The sequence below is a fragment of the Myodes glareolus genome, chromosome 2 (genome assembly GCF_982192425.1).
Source record: "Myodes glareolus chromosome 2, mMyoGla1.1, whole genome shotgun sequence".
Classification (NCBI taxonomy): domain Eukaryota; kingdom Metazoa; phylum Chordata; class Mammalia; order Rodentia; family Cricetidae; genus Myodes; species Myodes glareolus.
Genome location: NC_142027.1, coordinates 52,901,466 through 52,923,856, shown reverse-complemented (window position 1 = coordinate 52,923,856; position 22,391 = coordinate 52,901,466). Strand labels below are relative to the sequence as shown.

General features: G+C 42.5%; 1 protein-coding gene across 14 annotated transcripts in view; it reads left to right on the top strand.

Moving 5' to 3' along the window:
- Positions 1-22,391, top strand: part of Phldb2 (pleckstrin homology like domain family B member 2) — a 220,684-nt gene that overhangs the window by 176,529 nt on the left and 21,764 nt on the right. For 3 of the 14 annotated variants that reach the window (XM_087900469.1, XM_087900478.1, XM_087900477.1), the window contains 8 exons: positions 2,683-2,811; positions 9,414-9,569; positions 10,458-10,568; positions 14,243-14,332; positions 17,296-17,439; positions 18,077-18,262; positions 20,114-20,254; positions 21,549-21,648. In XM_087900469.1, the coding sequence (XP_087756595.1) occupies positions 2,683-2,811; positions 9,414-9,569; positions 10,458-10,568; positions 14,243-14,332; positions 17,296-17,439; positions 18,077-18,262; positions 20,114-20,254; positions 21,549-21,648 (1,057 nt within the window). The remainder of the gene's footprint in view (positions 1-2,682; positions 2,812-9,413; positions 9,570-10,457; positions 10,569-14,242; positions 14,333-17,295; positions 17,440-18,076; positions 18,263-20,113; positions 20,255-21,548; positions 21,649-22,391) is intronic. The other 11 variants (XM_087900508.1, XM_087900506.1, XM_087900517.1 and 8 more) reach the window with 6 other exon arrangements.

The following is a 22,391-nucleotide window of genomic DNA, read 5'->3' as shown; positions in this document are numbered from 1 at the left end:
TTTGGTCCGCCTTCCATTCTCTTTTCATCTTTATTTTTAACTTAAGGTGTTTTTTTTAAATTTATTTATTTATTTATTATGCATACAATATTCTGTCTGTGTATATGTCTGCAGGCCAGAAGAGGGCACCAGATCTCATTACAGATGGTTGTGAGCCACCATGTGGTTGCCGGGAATTGAACTCAGGACCTTTGGAAGAGCAGGCAATGCTCTTAACTACTGAGCCATCTCTCCAGCTCCCTTCTCTATTCATCTTTACTGAGTGAATGAACAAGTCCTCTGCGAAAACAAATGTAGTCAGCTGTGTGCATTCCACATCCACAGATTCAACTAGCCTCCATTTTAATAATTTGCACATGGAAAGCAAGAAATCCCCAAACTCTAGAATATTTATTATTTCTTTCCTTCCTTGTGGAAGGTGATGTGCCAGCTATTAAGTCCCTTCAATAATTTTCCCTTGAAAACTTCCTGCGCTATCAATAGAACAGAGGAATATTAATTTCTTTCTGGCCCAAAGTTGTTCTACCCAGAGCTCCCAGGGAGTGATGTCACCTCTGCAGTCAGCCTGAGCCCACCTGCCACTAATCCTCCAAGCATCCTTCCCCTCTCTCACTTCCTCTGCCTTGGCTTTGGCCCCACTGAACTTCTGCTCTGGGAGCAGCCTAGTAGTCAGAGCACTGGCTCCCAGGGAGAAGCGGCAGAAGGCTCAAATGGTGCCTGCTTGCATCATTCTCTTAACTGCGCCCTTGTATGGACTTGTGAAACGCTTCCAGCATCTCCGACAGAAGACACTATGTAAACATGAGGTACTTTCTCTTTTTTCTCCACAAGTTATTTGTGTTTATTATTAACAATTAGGAATACTGAGCACATAGAGCAATGCTTTGGTAGTGTCTTCGGATTTGAGACATGTGATGCCGAGCAGTGGTTTTCTTCCTATATTACCCAGTATCTTAATATAGCATTACTGTTTCCTACCAGAATAGCATTACATTGTAGGTCTTTCCCCTTTAATATTTAATTATAAGGCGTAGTCTTTTTGTTTTTTTTAACTTTCTGTGTAGAACCAGGGTTGTTGCCCAACCTGATGACCGGTATTTAGAACTAGAACTCTTTGGGTACACTTCTGCTGTGTGAATCAGATTGGCTTTGATTCACTGGAAATAAACAACATTTTCTTAGCTAGAAATCAGCAAGTGTTGTGTGTTGCTGTTTGTATTAAGGGACAGATATTGATTCTGAAACCAGTGAGTGGATCTTGCAGGTACTGGTGCATTATACTCTCCGGTCACAGCTTCTCTCTTATCTGTGCCCTGGCTTCCTCCTAGCCACGTAGTGAGCCAGTGAACTGATGGAGCCTGGAGGAATTGTCTTGTAGTTTGTGGTTGTGGAATTATCCTAGACTGATAAATGGGGTAGGATTTTCAAGTTTACGACTTCCTGGTTCAATTATTTTGAGGAAAATAAAACAATTCCATAAAACACCTTTGAAAATTTAAAGTCTCCTCAAAAAAAGTGGAGACTCACCTGAATCTAGGTGGATGTTAATGTTAACCCCACTTTAGATTTGAACCATAACATCTTTCTCAAGAATCTAGATATGTGTTTATGGAAGAAATCGTGGCCATTTTTATTATTAAAAAAAAATTACAGAATGGACATTGTCACAGAAGTACTTCAGATCTTCATCTTTGTAAAGGACCTTTCGTTATACCTTACTGATGAGGGTTAAATCACAGGGGATTTGTTTACACTGAAAGTCACACACGAGAGAATCTTGCTCAAGCTTCCCTTCAAATAGTGTTCAGTTCAAGAGGGGCTCCTTGGGCCACACCACCACTGCACATAGTTAGATCGCGGAGTCACTTTGGCATGTGTGACACAGAGGAATTTAATTGTCTCTTCCTCCTTTTCTCTGCTGGCTCGTGGGCTCTCTCCTTCATTTCACAATCTGTCTCTTCAGTATTTTTTCTTTGGTGTGTGTGTGGGGGGGTCATCGTAAGGACACCTGTGTCTGCAGGGTCACGGTCTCAGCCTTGTGTCCAATCTGCCTGATTTGTCTCCATCACTGCTTGAATCGGTCTGCCAATTGTTTCTCCTCTCTCGGTGTCTTCATTAGAGCTTTTCTCTAGATGTTCTCGTTTCCTCTCGGAGCTTTCCCCATTGCTAGAACCCTTTCCTCTGAGGAGGCTGCCAGGAGTGTGTCTAGACCACTTCCGCCCTGAGAACAGGCTGCAGTAATTTCCCGAAGCTGGCTAGCAAATGCTCTAGCAGTTCAGACCATGGCATTACTTCAAGGTAAAAAAACGGTCCCCTTTTTTTAATCCAGTTTTCTGACAGAAGACTCTTGGCCAGGATAGCATGTGATGTGGTTGGCATCTCTTGTTCCTTGTGGACCACTGACCAGCATTCACCCTTCCCATTGTCCCCCGTATGTGGTAACAGGAAGGAGGGAAGGACGAACGGCAGGCGATCGTCACTACCCAGTGAAGGAGGCCGACTGAAGAAGGCAGGGTCTTCCATTCTGCTTTTATCTCCTTGCCGTAACCACTAACAAGCTTTGTTTGTTCATTCCTAGTGTATACTTGTGCCTGTCTGTTACCACCGGGGATGTTCGCTAGCACCTGCCTGGGGTGTGAAGGTTAATGTCCGCTCTTCTATTTTCTGATTTCTGAACTTCAGGAGAAGGTAAAGCTTGATGCTGAGAGGGAAAAGCTAGAGAGGCTTCAGGAGCTTTACTCCGAGCAGAAGACCCAGCTGGACAATTGTCCTGAGTCCATGAGGGAGCAGTTACAGCAACAACTCAAGAGGGTCAGTAGCAAACAGGAATGCACCGCTTGTTTGGTTCGTTTGGTTTTTTGTTTGTTTGTTTTTTCCTTTGCTGTTAAGTTCCGCTTACCTGTGACTTACCACTTCACATAGCGTACATTTGCCTAAGTTCTAGTTTCTAGGTCCTTAAAAGTAGGAATATGCGTGCTAACAGTGTGTATGTTTTGGTGTCAATCAGTTGAAAGATTACCTTGTTGGACTTCTGTCTCCAGCATATAACGCTAACATGTTTCTGGAGACCTTCTTGGTAACTAACGAGAAATCATTCCTGACTTGTAAATGTCGTAAAGATTGTAGCATTTAAATCAAGTGGCATCTTCCTCTACTGCATCGTGAGTACTGTTTGTCCTTGAATGTCTTTCTTCTTAGCTTGATTTTATGCTCTATTTAAAAATCACCCTAGGCTGTTTGCACCACCCCCTTGGCACTTTAGAGACATTCTGCTTATTAGTATGGTGAAAACAAACACTAATATCAAAGATGCAGAGTATTACAGATGCCTTCAACATCTTTTCACACAGGCATCTTAACTTCTAAAAGGGTCCTGGAGCATGGGCCTGCTAGTTGAATGTTACCAGCTCGTTCTCCTATTCCTACTGCCGGCAGGGCTGAAAGGAGCCTGCTGTTGTAAGTGGATAGCTTCACGAGCGCTGGCACAGCCACGCATTATTTCAGAGCATCTTGACAACGGGGTCATCTCTGACCCAGCAGCTCAAATCAACAGTGATCCCTGGGAAGTAGGCATTAGCAGTCTTGCGCCTCTCAAGGAATCACAGGGATAGGAATTAGACTTAAGTGAGTAACAATGCATGATTTCACTAGAGTAGACAAGAAACTTCCCTTGTATCTTCTCAGAATGAGTGAGAAGAAAATTCAGTTGCTGTAGTACACTTGGAACAAATTCTGTGACCTTTTTTACAAAAACATTTGATATTTAATGGAACATTGTTAGCCAATGAGAAATCAGAGTTAAAACTGTTTCAAGTATTGCAGAGGTTCTATTTTAAGAAGGTAGGTATGGTACTGTATGCCTAGAACCCTAGAGGCCAGCCCGGTCTTGATAGTGCATTCTACCCAGCTAGAGCTGCATGACAAGACCTAGTCTCAAGCAAACAGACACACATGAAAAAGTATCCGATGCAGACAATTTAAACCACAACACAGCACACGGCATTTGTTTTACAATCGCATTAAAGGATGTTTTAACAAGCCATCTTTCCCCTTCACTTATTTTTCTTCTGTAAAGCTGAACTCACTGCCAAGAAAGCAAAACAAAGCCAACCAAAAACACTAACCTGTCCCCTGCTATCATAGTTCTTTGCTATCATAGTACTTTTCGATAAAAATCATTTTAAAAAGACTAATATTTTAGTTTGTAATTATGTCTATGCCAGTTCATATAAGAGATGGGAATGTCAGATTTTATCTTCACTTCTTAATGTTTTAAAAAACCCTGCTTTTTGCTGATGATTTAGTACTGTGTTCATGATTTTTGTCTAGGGTATGGATTTTATTCTTTCTTTCCTCTAGTTGCTCACATATCTGTGTTCTTCATAAGCCTCGCTTCTATAGTCTGTTAGGAACTTGAAGTTGTTAATATCACTAATGACTGTTCGTATTATCTGATTCTGTAGGAGAACTCCTACGTCTATCTATGCTCTAGGAATCATGCCTCACAGGAAGGAAGGAAATGATATGAAAGTGGTTCCATCAACCAAAAACAGAGACTCCTACCTCATCCTCTACCAACAGAAGGGAAAAAAACCTAACATAGGCCCTTTCCTTAGCTCGTGGTAGCATGTGCTCCCCTCTGAGTCAGAGACCTCATAATTCTGTTGCCTAGGCCTCAGGCCTGTGTAACCCTTCACTGGCTTCTTGCCTTGACCAGTAGAAATTTGCCCAAGTTCATCCATATTAGGAACCTCCTGTGTTGAGATGGCGCATTTCTCTTCAGACCGCAAAAGCTTCCCAGAGGCATAACACTAGAGGCAATAGTCTATTTTCTGACAAAGAGGATAAGTAAAATCATTTCCTTAAGCTGGGTGCTGCCTGGAAAACTTGAGCTGAACTGTCTTGGTCAAGTGACTTGTGCACTCCGGACATCTTATCAGCAAACCACTGCTCCAGCCAAGCATGCAGGCCACGGCGGGTGGCTCCTGGCGGCTGTGCAGTCGGAGAGGCTTGCCAATCCAGGGCTGCTCTCAGTGACAAGGAGATTAAGAGTGCTTTTGTTAGTCAGGATACTTTCTGCTGCTAAAGTGGCTGAGGCAGACACATAGCTACGGTGATGTTCTAATGCTGTTTATAATAATCGTTCCTCTAGATTCTCAACCTGTGGGTTGTGACCCTTGGCGGGGAGTCACATATCAAACATTCTGTCTAGCAAATATTTATATCACGATTCATAACAGTAGCAAAATTACAGTTATGAAGTAGCAACAGAATAATTTTATGATTGGGGGTTCCGCAATATGACGAACTGCATTAAAGGGTTGCAACATTAGGAAGATGGAGAATTACTGATCTAGACGGCTGATTTTGGTTTTTTATACTTTAAAAATTGTATGTTGTGGCACCTATAACTGGAAGTGCCCTTTTCCATCACTGGCTCAAAAAATATTTTTTTCCCATAGTCTAAGAAAAGTCATTTAGCTTCTGTGGCCCTCACGGCCTTTCTGTGTGAGAAGGAAAGTTGACACGCTTGTCCCTTTCCATTCGGTGGAACGGGAGGCCTCTTTGACTCCACCACATGATATGGAGAGAGGCTGCTCGCCCCGTGCCCCATCTCAGTTTGCCTCCAGAGTTGGACTTAACCCATCGTGAGATGTTTTTCTACCATCACACCCAGCCATACCACATCTGTTCTCACTCTGTCCCCCTCTTGGGCAATGAAAGCCTAAAGATATGCTTATAAAAATCTTTTTTAAAAACTCAAAAAACCAAAAGTTCTTCCACAAGAACGGACTGGCGCCAGGTGTTTTCGGGATGCAGCTGTTGCGTGTCTCCGTTGCTCTTTCACCTGCCAGCCAGTAGAGGGTGCCATCAAGTGCTGTCCTTCCGGGGACTGAAAGCTTTGTTCCGGTTTTCATTCAGCTCCACATGTACCTGACTAAGAGCTGCCTGTGTCTGTTCCCCCGTCTCAAACTATGCCTGTCTCGAATTTTACTCCCAATTTCTCAGTAGCTGAACTTTTTAAAGGCTTTGTTCCCCCTTCCCATAGCTTTGTTTGCTTCCAGCATTTATGTGCACGCTAAGTTGCCGGAGGAGATGGTCACACTCACGGAACCTGGGTGCTGAGCTTAGATGCGTGTTCAGCTCTTCTATGCCATGTGCTATTATCTTCATTCAGTGGTTTAAATATTCCCCACAAACCAATGGGCGACTCTGTTGCTGTCTTTCAGGGTTACGACACGTGTTCTATAGTAACCACATGTGGAGTAAGAGTGTGTACTGTGAGCCATATGTTCACTTTAAAGATGATTCCTAAGACAACAGGGGGACTCCAAAATTTTTGTCTTAATTACCTTTAACCCCAAATTAAGCTTAATTGGAAGAGCTTGAAAACTGAGTTGTATGTCCTTGTATGAATATATATATGTATATGTATGTATATATATCATCTAGTACATTATTCCAAGACTGCAGACATTTTGTTCAAGATCAACACTTTTAATTCTCCCTTAATTAATTCCTGTAATTAAACAATACGGATAAGCTGAAAATATTAATCAAAGTCTAGACATCGAGATACTGAGATACCCTTGGAAAACCAATGAGTGTGTATATGTATTCAAATTTTCTTAAAACATCTTCATAGTGCACTTCTTCTTAAGATTTGGCCTAGATGGATTAGTATCATTCTCCCCCTACCACCCTAGACACATGCACACACATACACACACACAGACACACACCTCCTACAGAGAGAGAGTCTCACAACTTAAGATCCTCTGCCTCAACTTCCTGAGTGCTGGGATTATAGACATGTGCTACCACACCCAACTCGGAATGTTTTTCAGATGGTGTTTTCCTCCCCTACGCATCCTAACCAGTGTGCATCAGCATATTAACCTTGTTGGTATGGTTCTGTCTGTAATTTCACGGCAACCAGTACCTTTCTGTGACTCATCTCTAGAGTATAATATACTGCAGAGACAGAAAAGTTCCATCTGACTAGAAAACATCACACTTTATCAGCAAACGAAACCCGGAAGGAGGACGTTAGTGATGCTGCGTTTCTCAAATCATTCCTGTAAACTCTCTGAGATGATGTAATTAAACAGCAGCATCAAGGAATGCCCTAAATGTCTCAGCTCTGCAGAGCCGTTAGCCACACTGTCCAACTGCCTCTTCCTTTTGGCCAAATATTTTTAGGTTATAATTTTAAAAATATGCCACACAGACCACATTTGTAATTCTGTTAGTGGCACTCAGAGTAAAGGGGGTATTTTTTTTAATGGACTCAGGAAGAATTTGTACAGTGTGTCCTAACCCGAGCACAAGGAGTGAGTGCATTCCTGTTTGCAGGAACATTCAGAGGTTGAGGAACACCTTTTCATTTCGTCACCTTTGAGCTTCCGTAATGCTTTCAACGTTATTTATGGGCCAGTGGTGCCTAACTTTTTGAATCTGTCTTAGTTAAGGTTACTATTACTATGATGAAACACCGTGACCAAAGCAACTCGGGGAAAAAAAGGGTTATTTGGTTTATATGCCACAAGTCACAGTCCACTGAGGGAAGCCAAGGCAGGAACTCAAGCAGGGCAGGAGTCTGGAGCCAGGAGCTGATGGAGAGGTCTTGCAGGCATGCTGCTTACTAGCTTGCTCAGCCTGCTTTCTTATAGAATCCAGAACCGCCAGCCGAGGGGTGTTCCCTTCCCAAGCCCAAGGGTTTTCCCGCTCCTATCAATCACTAATTAAAAAGATGCCCTTCAGTCCTGCCTACAGCTCAGTTTTGACGAGGCATTTTTCTCAGTTGAGGGTCCTCTCTGAGGACGCTAACCTGTGTCATGTTGACAGAAGCCAGCAGCACAACCTCCCTGGTCCCATTGAGAGCTCTGCTCCTGCTCTTTGCAGCCAAGAGATTTGTGCACAATTGTAATGGATCCTCAAAAGGCTCAGTGAAAGGATCTTGCTCTCCAAATGCGTTTGGTTTTTTAAAGATGTATTTTCTAAAACCATGTCTCTGTGTGGGTATGTGCATGTGAGTCCAGGTGCACTCAGATGCCCAAAGAGGGCATTAGATCCCCCTGAAGCAGGCATTAGAGGCAGTTTTGGGCTGCCCAGCATGGGTACCCACAGCTGGAAACCAAATCACAACATCTGGAAGAGCAACAAGTGCTTTTACCTGCCGAGCCATCCTTCCAGCATGCCAAATGAGATTTTTAGGGAATTGTATGCTCACAGCAAAACTGAGGAGAAGAGTCAGAGGCTTCCCCCACGTTATGTGCTTCATACAGGCGTAGGCCTCGTTATTACTGTTCCTTCCCAAACTATTGCCTTCTCAACAGAGTTCATGTTCAGGTGCTGCTGGATTGTTCCTTTCAATCAAATTTCTCAAGCATATAACTCTCCTCTTATAATATGCAGTCAATTACATAATGATCTATAATAAACATTTATTGCATGGGTGCTCAACATTTATATATTTTAATTTATGTATATATGCTTTTCTACTGGTGTGTACATTAGAAAACAATTGTTAAGAAATTCAGCTGGGTATGGTAGCACATCCCTGTAATTCTAGTACTAAGGAGGCTGAGGGAAGATGGTGAGCTACGGGTGAACTGGAGCTATATAGAGAGATCTGAGATAAGGGCGGGGGGGGGCAAAGGAAGGAAAGAAAAATAGGGAAAATATAAGAAGGAACAAAATTGGAAGAAAAAAAAACAATAAACCTAAAATGATTTACTGTTTTTTCCTTATACTCCAGTGGATTATGTTACCACATTTAGGGTCCCCTTAAAGGTCTCTGATCTACTTCTGGACTAACTTGTGAGCTATTTTATTAGTTTATTTTATAATTCATATGTAAACTGTGGGAAAGAAAATTTGTTTTTGTTTGTTTGGGGGGTTTTTGTTTGTTTGTTTGTTTCTTTGAGACACGGTTTCTCTGCAACTTTGGAGCCTGTCCTGGAACTAGCTCTTGTAGACCAGGCTGATCTCAGACTCGCAGAGATCCGCCTGCCTCTGCCTCCCAAGTGCTAGGATTAAAGACATGCACTACCACCTGGCTAACAGTAATTTTCTTAAGAGACTATTGGTCTGCAAATAACATCTAGGATGTTTATGGAAATCTTTTTATACTTCAATGTCCATTTGAAGCCATCTAGTGGCTTTAAAGAAAAAAACTTAAATACACAGAAAAACAAAAACTGTTGGCGAAGTGCACAGTGCCCTCTGCACCATAGGCCCAGCATTTTCTCTACCAGCCACTGCTCCGCCTCCATCACCTCGTTCCAGCCCCACATAGTGTTGTAACCAGACATCTGCACCGGAATGAGCACTTCTCATTGTTCCTTCTTCATATTGGGAAGGCCGCAGCCACTCTGGTGGGCTTCATTTTCCTTCCGTTTTCTCCAAAGGATGCTGACCTGTTGGATGTCGAGAGCAAACACTTTGAAGACTTGGAATTCCAGCAGCTTGAGCGTGAGAGCCGTCTGGATGAGGAAAAGGAGAACTTGACGCAACAGCTCCTGAGGGAGGTGGCGGAGTATCAACGGAACATCGTTGCTAGGAAGGTAGTTTGCTAGGTGATGCTTCATGTGAACAATGAAAGTTTAGTCTTTCCCGTGATGCAGTAATCATGGTCATTCATATATTTGTGAACTCATCTGCCGCGACATCCAAGAATCCTTTTCTGTTAATCACATTTGCCCTGCAACAGACGCTGCTGTGCGCCCTATGAATTGAGACATGTTGCAGGCGCTGTTACAGTGTTATAGAGGTATTAGTGGATAACACACACCCCCTTTTTTATTACTCTCATAAAAACCAAGTCACAGATAACCAGCTATTTGTTTCAAATCCCTCCCTCTGTGAACAAAATCTATTTTGAAATTTTCTCTCTCCATTGATTAATAATCTCCAAAATACCTGGGAGCCTGTTACCATTAGCAACAGATCTGTAGAAAATCATTCTGCTTACTGTGGACTCCACCCAGACCCTAGCACCTAGATGCCTAGCTCAGAATTTAGCATTTATTCCAGAATTTGTAAGTATACCCTAGGACATTGTACTAATTTGGTAAAATTGAAAGATAAAGTTGATGGGAAGAATGAAGGGCAGAGAAAGCAACTTCTGGTTTAATAGAGAAATTCTTTTGTTTTTTCACCGGCATGTTAAGAAACAAATCAACTCATGGTCTAAAACAGGATTTCCTATCGAATTCTGGATTTTTAAGAATAATCTTTCAAATCCTGTGACCTGCACTGGCTGTAAGTCAGGAAGTGCTGAGCTTGGTCAAAGTCAGTGTTTCTTAGCCTTAGGTGGTCATGGTGGTCCACTGTCAACTGAAGTGTGGGTAGTACCACGCAGGTTCTAAAGCCGGTTTTCTTCCTTGCCCGGGACAAACTGGCAAACCCTAGATTGTCTCATGTGTGTCTCTACCATGTCTTCTGTCTCCCAGGAAAAGATTTCCGCACTGAAAAAGCAAGCCAGTCACATTGTTCAGCAGGCTCAGAGGGAACAAGATCATTTTGTAAAAGAGAAGAACAACCTAATAATGATGCTCCAAAGAGTGAGTCCTTCCTGCTGCACGGTGGTGACAGCGGTGACAGTTTCTGGCTGGGGGAGGGCTGTTGTTTCTGGTGTCATGCCTTTACACTCCGAGAAAGCCGTTTTGTATTAACTTTCTATGCTGTCTTCCGCATTGGTAGCAATGCTCGCTGATGATTACCGACAACTCAGATAGTAAGCAAGGAGGTTTTCCTCACATCATTTCATCCCCGAAAGAACTATGGCAAATCTGCACTTTCTCTTATTTCCTTAAGAAAAAAAGTCAGGCTTCTCATCAAGTAGTTAAAGATATTCTAACAATAATTTATGGTAGATGTAAGGGGAAATGTTCTTTATACTGCTGTTGAATCCTTTGGCGCAAGACCTCCAGTGTTTCCAGCTGCAATTATCTGTGTGTGGGGTCTTCCTCATGAATGTCACACTGAAGTTAGTTTGACTTAGCTGTATCTGGAGGTACTCCATATGCCTTGGTTAGAAGAGCACCAGCATCCTCTCCTGGGCCCATGTCCTTATTTGTCCCAGTAAAGTGACTCATAAAAAGGATTCCTAGGACGAAGAGAAAGAAAAAACAAACAAAAGCTGTAGCCACAACTCAGACCTGACCCATGGTATAACCTCAGGAATAAGATACCAAATACCAAAGCTGATGGAGTCTCAGGTCAGAGCCCCAACCTGGGGACATGATATTGAGGTAGTGGAAAGATGTGATGCACCCACAGCAGAGGCGGGAGGTGGAAGGAGTCCAGGATGAGGTGGACTGTGATAGTCACCACCAGGAAATGTGCATTCCCTTCTTAGCTACTGTTACTTACTAAAGAAGAAATGGGCTGTAGTTGTGGTGGCGCACACCCGCGGGATTTGCTCAAGGAGCCGGAGGCAAGAGGATCACAAGTTCAAGGCCAGCCTGGGCTACACACTTTGTGCGCCTTTAATCCCAGCACTCTGTAAATTCAAGGCCAACCAGTTATAGGATAGGAACCAAAGCTACACAGAGAAACTCTGTCTGGGGAGTGGGGGGAGGAGGAGATCCTTTTTGTAAATTTATTAGTCCACTCTGTATCCTGCTTATATTCTGGAAGCTTCTTCCTGCTCTTTTCAGCTCCCCCAAGCCCCTGAATGGTGCTGTGGTCCCCTCCCCTGCCCTGCTCTGTGGGTCAGACTCTGTCTCCATTCAGCCACCCATAACCACTGTTCCCTTTGTACACAACATTCAAAATCACAGCTTAAATTACACACTATCATGTATGCTTAAGTGGTTGTTGAAAGTTTAAGGGGAAAACAAAACCAAAAATACCTAAATGGTAGATTTTCTTTTTTACAAATAAGCAAATGAGTTCACAGATAACATAATTTCCCATTAAAAATGGATAAAATTTAATCTGATTATGAAAATTATGGCTCATAAGTGATAAGCGCTTTGTTTTCCTCATGACTATAAGTACCTTTCTATCTCAGTCAAAATTCCAGCAGACTTTTTTTTTTCTTTTTGTAGAAATGGGAGACAAGTTTGGGCTAAACTTTAAGCTGACTTTTCTTAGTATGAATGCTGCATTTGTGGTTTGGCCTTCTTGCTAAAATGCACTTGAAGCATTTCCATAGTCACTCACAGACAGACTCAGAACAGTAAACACGTTGAATCAGCCCAATGTGCACATTCCCAGTTGAACCTGAAAGACATCCTGCTGCCTCAGTCGGCTCTCATGCTCAGGAAATGTTGTTGTGTACTGTTGAGTGCCGTGTGTGTGTGTGCGCGCGCGCGCGCACACGCGTGCGAGCGTTTTGTTGGTGACTTTACTGTTGAAAGGGCTCCCAAATGGAGCTAAAGTATTGTCAAGCACTCCCCAGAGCAGAAGGTGTTTCAAACAGTCACACACACAAAACCAAGCTGCAATTTGACCAATGGATGAAATGTTCCCATTAAATAAGACACAGTGGTACACTTGTAATCTTAGCATCTGGAAGCCTAAACCAGGAGAAATGTAAACTCAGAGTCAACTGGGGCTACATATTGATTCCGACCTACACTGCCGTATCCTGCCTCAAAATTTACTTAACAAGAGGGCAGCGAACTGGCTGAGCTGGTGCAGGCCCTAGCCAAGCAAGCCTCGTGACCAGAGTCCCATCCCTGGAAGTCATAAAGAGGTAGGAAGAAGAGAATGGGCTCCCCAAAGCTGTCTTTTGACCTCTGTCCATCCACCACAGCATGTGGTTCATGCCACCACACACACACACACACACACACACACACACACACCACATATGAAACAATAATAAAATAAATGAAATAAAAAATTAGAAAGAAAGGAGACGGAGGAAGAGGTTGAGGTTAATATGGAAACAAGTGTGACCCAACTTCTCATCACCTAAAATGATTCTAGTCGTTATCATAAACCGTGAAAAATTCAAGTGCCAATGAGAACATGGATCAGTAAACGCAGCCACACCTTGGTGAAGCGAGTGTGATGTGCATAGTCCCTTAGGAGAACTCTCTCCAAGTTTCTTTTACGGCTTTGAATGTGTATCCACCTTGGACGCAGGATTCCTAGTAGATATTTACACAGGAGAAATGAAAGCATGTCTTTATAATCGATGTGTACAAGGATGTGTATACAAGTACTTGAAGTAGCTTTTGCACAACAACCCCCGCCCCCGCCATCATTCTGCTCAAACACAATCAAGAGAACTGTGAATTAACAAAATATCATGGATGTGATAAAGTCCTCCTCAGCATGCAGTAGGGGTTAATTATCTACGCTCTGGCACTGTGGGGTAAAGCCGGTACAGGAGCGTGCATACTGAATGGCTCCATTTCTGTCATGCTGGAGAAGAAGGAAGGCAGTGTGCCAAGAAAACCAGGGCAGTGCTTGACTTCTGTGCTTGGGCTTGAATGAAGGGGGCCATGAATGTGTCTAGGGTGATAGAAAGGTTTTTTATCTTGGCTGCTGTGCTGTTCTGTTTGTTCAAAATGATCAGTTATGTACCTAAGGTCTTTGAATTTTATTGTTATGTAAATTATACCATGGAAAATAATATACCTCATAAATATTTTCCTGGAAGTTAATGGTTGACTAACCCAAGATAGATTGTAGACCTAAACATTAAAAAAAATGAATGCTGTGAAGTTTTCAAAAGAAATATACCCATGGATTATGAGATTATATCGCCAGAGGCCCCATGAGTGTGTGTTACTCAGGGAAATAAAACTCTGAGTATAGAAACTTCCCAAAAGATGAAGGTTGAGAAGGCCCTGAGTGACTGAGCATCCCTGCTTCCATTGTGTTGCTGTTTGTTTTCAGTTGTCTAGTGTAGCCCACACTAGCATTAATTTACTATGTAGCCGAGGTAAACTCCTGACCCTCCTTCCTTCACGTCCCTAGTGCTGCAATTACAGGCCGGTACCACCAAACCTGGCTCCTCTTGCCATTTTCTGCTTCAATTAGAACATCCTGTCTTTCCCTTAAGACTACTGTCACTTTCTAAAAGTGACACCATTCACCTTGAATGATGGGCTATCTAACTCAGTATGTTTGGAAATTGCTCATGCATCGTATCAGCAGACAGCAGATGAGACCTGTAAGGACAAGTCTTTACCGAGTGTGAGGGGAGGAAATAGAAGTAGGCGTGTCTGGGGTTTCGATGTTTGTCTCGAGTGTAATAGATTTTGTATGTCTTTAGGAAAAAGAGAATCTTTGTCATTTGGAAAAGAAGTATTCCAGCCTCACTGGGGGGAAAGGGTTTCCTATTAACCCCAATACTCTGAAAGAGGTAAGTTTTCTAAGTCCGCTCATGTCAACTTGGATATACCTCAGTTCTGTATAAATCAACTAATAAAAACCTTAGCTTAAATAACTTGGGAAAACTCATAATGCTTGATAAGTTTCTTGCCGTTCCTTGTCTATGCATCAAGGAGTCTAGATGTTATCTTTGTGTGTAATGCACATGCATGTTTGTGTGCGTCAAGACACATCTGATCGTCTTGACAGTGACTTTGGGAGGTCCCTTGAGTTTTGCATTCTCCTCTCTCCCTTCCTCATCCTTTCTCCCTCTTTTTCTTTTTCTTCTTTTTCTCATGAGTCTTACAGAATATGCAAGTGACCCCAAGAATTTGAGAAGATGGTTTGTTTTTCTCCCCCTTTTGGTTTACCTTTTCCCTTCACTTGGGAGCCCTTTTGCATTGACCATACATACTCTTTAACAACCACCCTCTTATTCCCGGTGTCTCTCTTGCCCAGATAGTCTCTCCCAGAGCTACACTGAGATATATTTTCACTCTGCTTTGGAAAAGAATGATGCCAGTAATAAAGTCACTTTTCTATAATGACTTATAAACTAGGGGAAAAGGTTGTTGCTACCTTAAAAATTTGCCTAACCAAAAGAAAGAATGCTTTTACTTATAAGAAAGCAGAGTGGGGAATTCGTAGCTAGAAAACTGTGTATGTGTGCATCTGCATGCACACTTATTCATCCATGCGAAGATATATGAAATCAAATGTTCATCACAATAAGTGTGACCATGTTTGTATCTTAGAAGCATTTGAAAAATATTTTTATAGCAGATTTTTTTAGGTCATACCATTTCATAGTTTTCATTATTGAGAATATATAACTGGCAAGGTCAGTGAGGTGAATGTGGCTGGGAATGAAACCTACAGGCAGAAGATAAGATCACTGAGGTATGAGGTAGGCCTTATGAGCTGTGTTAATGAAACACAGCTTGTATGCGTGTTCTAGGAAGCCACTAAATGATTTTAAGTAGAGAGACGACATTATTTGATAGCCATTTGTAAAGGTCATCTGAGTCACTCAGAAACCACTGGGTCAGAAACAGTGGTCCAGGCCAGAGCTTAGATTCCAGCAATGGCAGTGAGATGGAAAATAGATTGGATTCATATGTATTTTACAAATAGAGTTGAACGTTCTTGCTGATACATTGAGTTTTATGGTGAGACAACAAAGAAACATTCAAGAAAAATTCATGTTCCCAATTTGCAGGTGAGGTGAATGACTAATACTTCTTGCCGGGGTAACTGAAGATGAAGAAAGAGCAGGTTATAGGGCAACTCAGAGGTTGACCCTAAGCATACTTAGGAGGGAGGGCTATGGTAGCAAATGGATCACATGGGTCTTTTGTGCTTTCTGTCTGTCCCCAGATAGGCTAAAATCTTTCCTGTCCTGTTGATGAGTTGGTCTTTGCTTTTTCTGAAGACTCCTGGGTGTCAGAGATCTATTGACTTTTTGGCTATTCATGTGTCTCTACCACATCTGTCTAGTATCTGCACGTTCTTAACATGTAACAAGAAGACTTGACTTGTAAAATGTTTTGACTTCCCGATTCCCAATCTTCTTGCTTTCAACTTCCCCTTCTCTCTTTTCTCCCCCAGCCTCCTTCTGAAGAGTGATCAGTTTATAACCAGATTCTTTGCAGAGCACCCACATCTGTCAGAGAAAGCTTTTTGAAGCAATTAAACTATATGGTCTAAGACTCATAAAAGGAAATTTCAAAGCCTGACTTAAAAGCTTTCTATCAGACGAACTAAAGAATAACTCAAAGATGTTAACTTACTTTCTGATCCATTACCACAGACAAAACGAAACTGGTCAGCCAAATTCAGCCCTTCCTTCCTTCAGCTGAATTGCATCACCTAGTACCTGTGTCCCTTTCTGCTGTGTAAGACTTTAGGACATTGGTCGACCGCACTTGTGCCCCGCTTTCTCTGCTGTGCTGTAATGATGGGTTGTCCATGCAGCCTTTCATTTCCAGCTAGAGGTTTTGCTGCATAGAGTCGCTTTACTGGTGTTTCCATCATTAATGGTCTAAAAATGGAACCACAAGGCCAGACTGAACGCACTTTCACTTTCAAAAGACTGTTATTTTATATGCTTTATTCTTTCCCTCATATGTTTCATTGGTGTGGCAAAAATCTTGATTGACTTGTGTAATTGCTTCCCATGAAAATCATTTTAAGTGCCTTTTCCACAAAGATACGTTAGGAGTTTTGATTCAAAGATTTTGATTCAGGGGCATTTTCTTTAAGCTACTGACGAAACTGGGTTACTGAGTTCAGAACAACTGGAACTTCTCTGTCCTAGCAACAAGAGCCTGAGTTGGGGGAATTACCTTGAGTGGTAACACCACTCAGTGGTAGACTGCAACTCTGCCCGAGGTCTGTGTCTACACACATGAGTCTTAAGAGTGTCATCCTTCTCATTCTTCCTGGACTGAAATACCCAAAACTAAATCCCACTAAAGCTAAGTTGCTATTTTTATAAATGTTTTCTTGATATAAAACTCAGTAGTCCATCAGCCCCCTTAATCTGACATTGTAATTTTCCAAAGACAGAAAAGAGAGATCATGCATATTTTGTGGAAAAGACTCGTGAATCAGAGAGTGAGTGATCACATCGTCTATTGTGTATCTGATTGTTCAATACATGTGTAGAGATAATGTCATTCCATCGACAGAATTGTGCTGAGACCTCTGGACATTTATCGTATGGTCATCTCGATTTCACCGGAAATTATGTTTAATACTTTGAATGACAGTTTACAAGATTGAGCACTGCAAATCCATTTTCATTGCTGATCATTCACTTAATGAGACATTGCGTGGTGCCCAGGTACCCGGCTGTGTTGCGCTCAGCTAACTCATTGTACTGGGAACATTAATACTCTCGCATGCCTCAGCTTTTGCTTCCCTTGTGTTTAACTTCTGAATTCCTCCTTTTAGGGCTATATCAGTGTAAATGAGATTAATGAGCCATGTGGCAATTCCACGAATCTATCCCCTTCCACTCAGTTCCCTGCTGATGCTGACGCTGCTGTCACTGAGCCTGCCTCGGCTGTGCTGGTGAGCCAGCCCCAGAGTCCAGAGGTGTGTGGGCATGTGTTTCATTCATTCACTGCTTTTTCTCATGTCAGAAATTAACACACAGTTCACTGAAAGTAAGCAAAACGAGTATATGTGCTCCAGAGGGCCAGAATGATGCTGAGTTTATGAATTAGACCATATTTGGGGGGGGGGGGATGGGAGAACACTGTTCTACACCAAAAAAAAAATGTTAGAAACCATAAAATGTGTGGTAATAGTGGGGACTAGACATAACTGCCAATAAGTAAGGTCAATGTCTTAGCAATCTAACCAAATCTAATTTTAAGTAGATTCAAACTCATTGCTTTGAATCCCCTTTCTCAGATGGGTTTTGTGGTCTATTTTGCTTGGCAACATTGAATCGCGCTTTAATTGTTATGCTTTTTTAAGCATAACATTTTATGTTAAGCGTTCCTGGGAGTAGCCAGTGAAGTGCAGCCTAAATTCCTTCTACTGATCACATGGCCTGTGGTGTAGGATTTTAGCAGGAGGGTAAATGGAAAGATGGTGCTCATCATTTGTGATTTTGTGATCAGTGTACAGCAAATCCAAGCAAAGAGATTACAGGTTTTGTGCCTCTGTCTCTTCCGTCCTCTCATCTCATACTGGCCTGTGTATCCCTCTTCTTTCTCCTCTAAAGCAAAGAGCTGCCGTCTGTTCTGGATTTCTGTTTCCTTCCACCCTTTCTCTTCATCCTGTCACTCAACCTTCATCAGCCCCTTGGCCTGAAGTCATGGCTACATCTGTCGATCCTTTCCCTTTAAATGACACACCTCCTCCTCTGCCAGCTAAGAAACACAGAAGGCAACAGCAGCTGGAGCAACAGGTAACTAGAAAGGTGGACAGGGCATGGGGATTTCACCTTGGTAACAACATCACTTACATGGTGTCCCTTCATCATTTCCAGGGCTGATTTTTCAAAAGGCGCTGCAGAGCATTTTTCTTACTGTCTTTTTAAGGATATTTAGTGTGGGCTAAGGGTGCTGGGGCTAATAAAACTTCGATCTGTTTGATATCATTGTGCTTTTCAGCTCCCATTCAACAAAATAGTGTGGCTTGTTGCACATATTTCTCAATGTGCTGACAAGTATTTCTATTCATGGCGTTAAAAAGTTGTGACAATACAACATTTTTTATTATACACTATTGAAGCCACAAAGCTAGATGTCATTCATTCCAGTGCTGTGTCCAGATTTGCTAAGCACTTTACAACTCTCCCTCTGTCCATCTACCGATCCTGTAGAAGAGGATTTATGTCCATCTTAGACTTGGTACCTTTGCGAAGAGCCTGTGTCTCCTGCTGCTGCCACCTATACTGATGTAAAAGGAAACCGACAAAATAGCTGAGTCAAACAACTGACGAACTTGGAGAATGAAAGCATTACATACCTTTCATTTTAATGTGATGGTAGTCTTATTAACAGCTTCATTCAGAACAGACAACACCTTTGGTGGCAAAGCAATCAGTTTTCAAATCTGTTGCCTTATGCCCAGTATTAACAGATCAATTTCAATGGAGGGTATTGTTTAGTTTATTAAATTCTGAAAACCAAAGCCTAGGAATTTATTCCATTTGCTTACAGTGAAAACAAAGTTTTCTGATTCTGCTTTCTAACTGCAATCAGAAACTAATCATGCACACACTGAGGTTGTATCATGGTGACGTGAGGTCTCTGACCATGAATTCCAACTCTGCCACCTTCTAGCTGCAGGACCTCAGGCAAACTTACTGACTGTCTCTGCACCCCAGATTCCTCACTGATGAAACAGAGACAGAGCACCAACCTCACAGGATTGTTACAAGAGCCGAATGAGATCATGAATGTGGAGCATCAAACCCAGCAATTTGGAGGAAGCTGTGACTAAATCCTAGCTATTGAAAATATATTATTATAAAGTTAAAATCCAAGTCATCACTGGCATGCGTTAGTTTTTATGTATTTCAAAAGGCAGAGATTAGCACTAAAGTGATCTGTCCAAAGGACACTTTATTATGAACTCATTTCGGGGAGTGTAGAGAGATCAAGCAAAATTTGGATGTTTTAAGATGGTAAAAATCTTGCCTTAGAAATCTGACTGAAGAAAGAAAGATGTAGTCTTTTGGAGCATTTAAATATGAGACATTACTATGGAATCTCCTTGGCCATGAGGTTTTAACATGGAAGTAAGTTAGATGGCAGGCATCTGTGAAAACCTCATGTTGGGTTTGGAGTATATATGATTGTGGGGTTACTATTCTACATCAGCTTTCCTGTTATTGCCCATTCTCTTCATTCTCTTCTGTTTCCTACTTCCTGTCCCCCTCACTGGGGTCTGTGTGACCACACAGAACTCTCTAGATAGATACAGGAAGTGGGGAATCGCTAGCTCGCTTTGTCCACCTGCTGTTCCTCTATCTACCCAGTGGGCCCATCACAGCAGTGGTGACCATTCTGGCAATTTGTAAACAGCACTATAGAAGTAAAAGGTGGATTTTCTTAAAGAAAAATACCATGGTGCATAAATAAGTAATTTCCATTGTCTAGTCACATCAAAAGCTAACTCTAATCTGTCAGTGTAAAAGAAACTTCAAAATCCAACTTCCAAAGCTCCTCTGAGTGCCTTGCTTCTTCGCTGTGTCAGTGATGTGTGTCAGTCAGTCAAGTTTTGCTGTTCTGCTTTGCATTTGCATTTAAAGCACTTTAGAAGTCTGGAAGAAAGAAAAAAGCAGCACAAAGAAGGTCTCTATCTGAGTGACACTTTGCCTCGAAAGAAAACCACTCCTTCCGTCTCCCCACACTTCAGCAGTGCCACCATGGGGAGAAGCAGCACCCCGAAGGTAGGACTCAGAAGAGCCAAGGCCTTCTCTCTGTGTAACATCTGTTATAGTCGCCAACAAAGGCAGAGCCTTTGAAATGCAAAAATAACTGAATACTGTGCCATTACATTTGCTTATTGGGCAGATATGGTAACCAAATTGCTTCTTCTGTCCCTTTCTGAGGGTATTTGGAATTACACATTCTAGACTCAAGAGTGTATTTCCAGCCACCACAGTACAGGTGGTGGGTACTGTACTCTGTACTCACAGGACAGATATTCTCTGACTGTACCCAGCACAGAGATCCTGTGCTTCAGGAAAAACAGTACTCAATAGTTACCAGGTGGCATCTGCATGCCTGGTACCAGGCTTAGTCCTTTGTGTGACCCTAGCACCACTATGTAAGTGCTTACTCGTCGCTACCCTAGTAGTGGGTAAACCGTGGAAGGAGAAGCTAAGTGACAGCCCAAGACCCCTCAGCTGGAAACTGGAGGAGTCAGAATATGAAATCTGGTGGCCTGACACATGCACCCTCTGCTGGCGTGCTCAGGGGGTTATTATAGAAATGGGGGGCGGAGAGAGAAAAAGAGGGAGGAATAGAAGGGAAGCTTTTGGTGGAGTAGACTTTCAGTCCTTCTCATAACCATATTTAGAGTAACTTTATTGTAATCTATTTTACAAGTTGGTGTTTTCAATGGACATTATTCACCTGAAGGATTTAGCAATTTCAATGAATAAGAGCGGTGCATGCTGATGTGCATCTGCAATCCCGCACTCCGGAGGCTGAAGCAGGAGGTCGGTACAAGTTTGAAGCCTGCCTGGCCTTCAGAGTCAGACCCTTTCTCAAACAAACAAAGAACCAATAAAGCTTGCTAAAGCCAGTGGATCTTACTGGGTTTCAGCATAGCTAAGTGTAGAGAGAAACTGGAACATCTGGGCACGGATGGCTGGTCTCTGCGGTTTTGCATGGTGTGCATGCATCCTGTCCGTGCACCTGCCCTCTGCACCTTCTGCATGAGGAGCTTTCTGTCGCTCTCACGAGGCTGTGGACAGTGTCTTTCTCTGCCCATCTTCTCTTTCGGAATTGTTGCCATCAGAGGACGTGCTGTTGATACTGAGTCCGCAGTAGAGTTTCTTAAGAGTGACAGTGGGTGACTAGCCTTTACCACTTGGCATCAAGAATTAGAACTTAAGACCAACCATCTCGGCCCTTTGCCCTTAGAGAGGAGGTTGAAACCAGGAGTGTGCCCGCGTCCTGGAGTACCACTTGAGCTTCAGTTTACCTTGCCTGAAGTGTTCCCCCTGCTTCTCTTAGGCCCACCTGCCTCTGGGGCAAAGCAACAGCTGTGGCAGTGTGCTCCCCCACTCGCTGGCAACCATGACGAAGGATTCAGAGTCTCGGAGGATGCTCAGAGGTATGTGGTCTTTAAATCACATGTCATGGTCTTCTTTGAAGCCTGAGAATTCCCCCAGGGAGAGGCGATGAGAACAAAGTTGGGGATGGTAGAGGGAAGATCAACCATGTCCTAAATTTTAATATTGGTATGTTGCCCTTGGGGAAGGATGTGTGTGACATCATCTTTGTAATAAGGTAACACTTCCCTGTTTGCACACCTGCTTATACAAATTCAGTCAAACTTCCATACTGGAAAGGCCTTGAAAGAAATACTAACCTTCCCATTTGACTGAGAGAAAGAAAAGGGAAATCACTGAAATGTTGAGAAATTTCCAGGGCACTTAACCAAGACTAGCAGTCTCGTCTGTGGCTGGCACACTATGCTAAATGACCCCTCACTTGAGTCAGTGGATTGACATGTTAATGGGCCCAGAAGAGAATTTCTTTGAGCCTTTTGGTTATAAGCTTAAGCACTTCGACTGTATATTTAGGTTTTAGTATGAGTTCTTTGAAACAACATATTACATGTGTAATTTGGTTATCAGATAGTATTTAAGGGAGACTGAAAGAAGTTGCTAAATGTCATTCCAGATGCAAGACTTACTGAAATAGAGTTACTCTTGCTAGTACAGTAGTTCATATCAATAAATTATATTGGCTTTAGTTCTTCAGTGGATTTGTCCTAGATACCAAGAATGCAAATGAATGGTATAGTATTTAACTTTGAAATGTGTGGGATCTACAGAGAAGGGAGGGAGACAT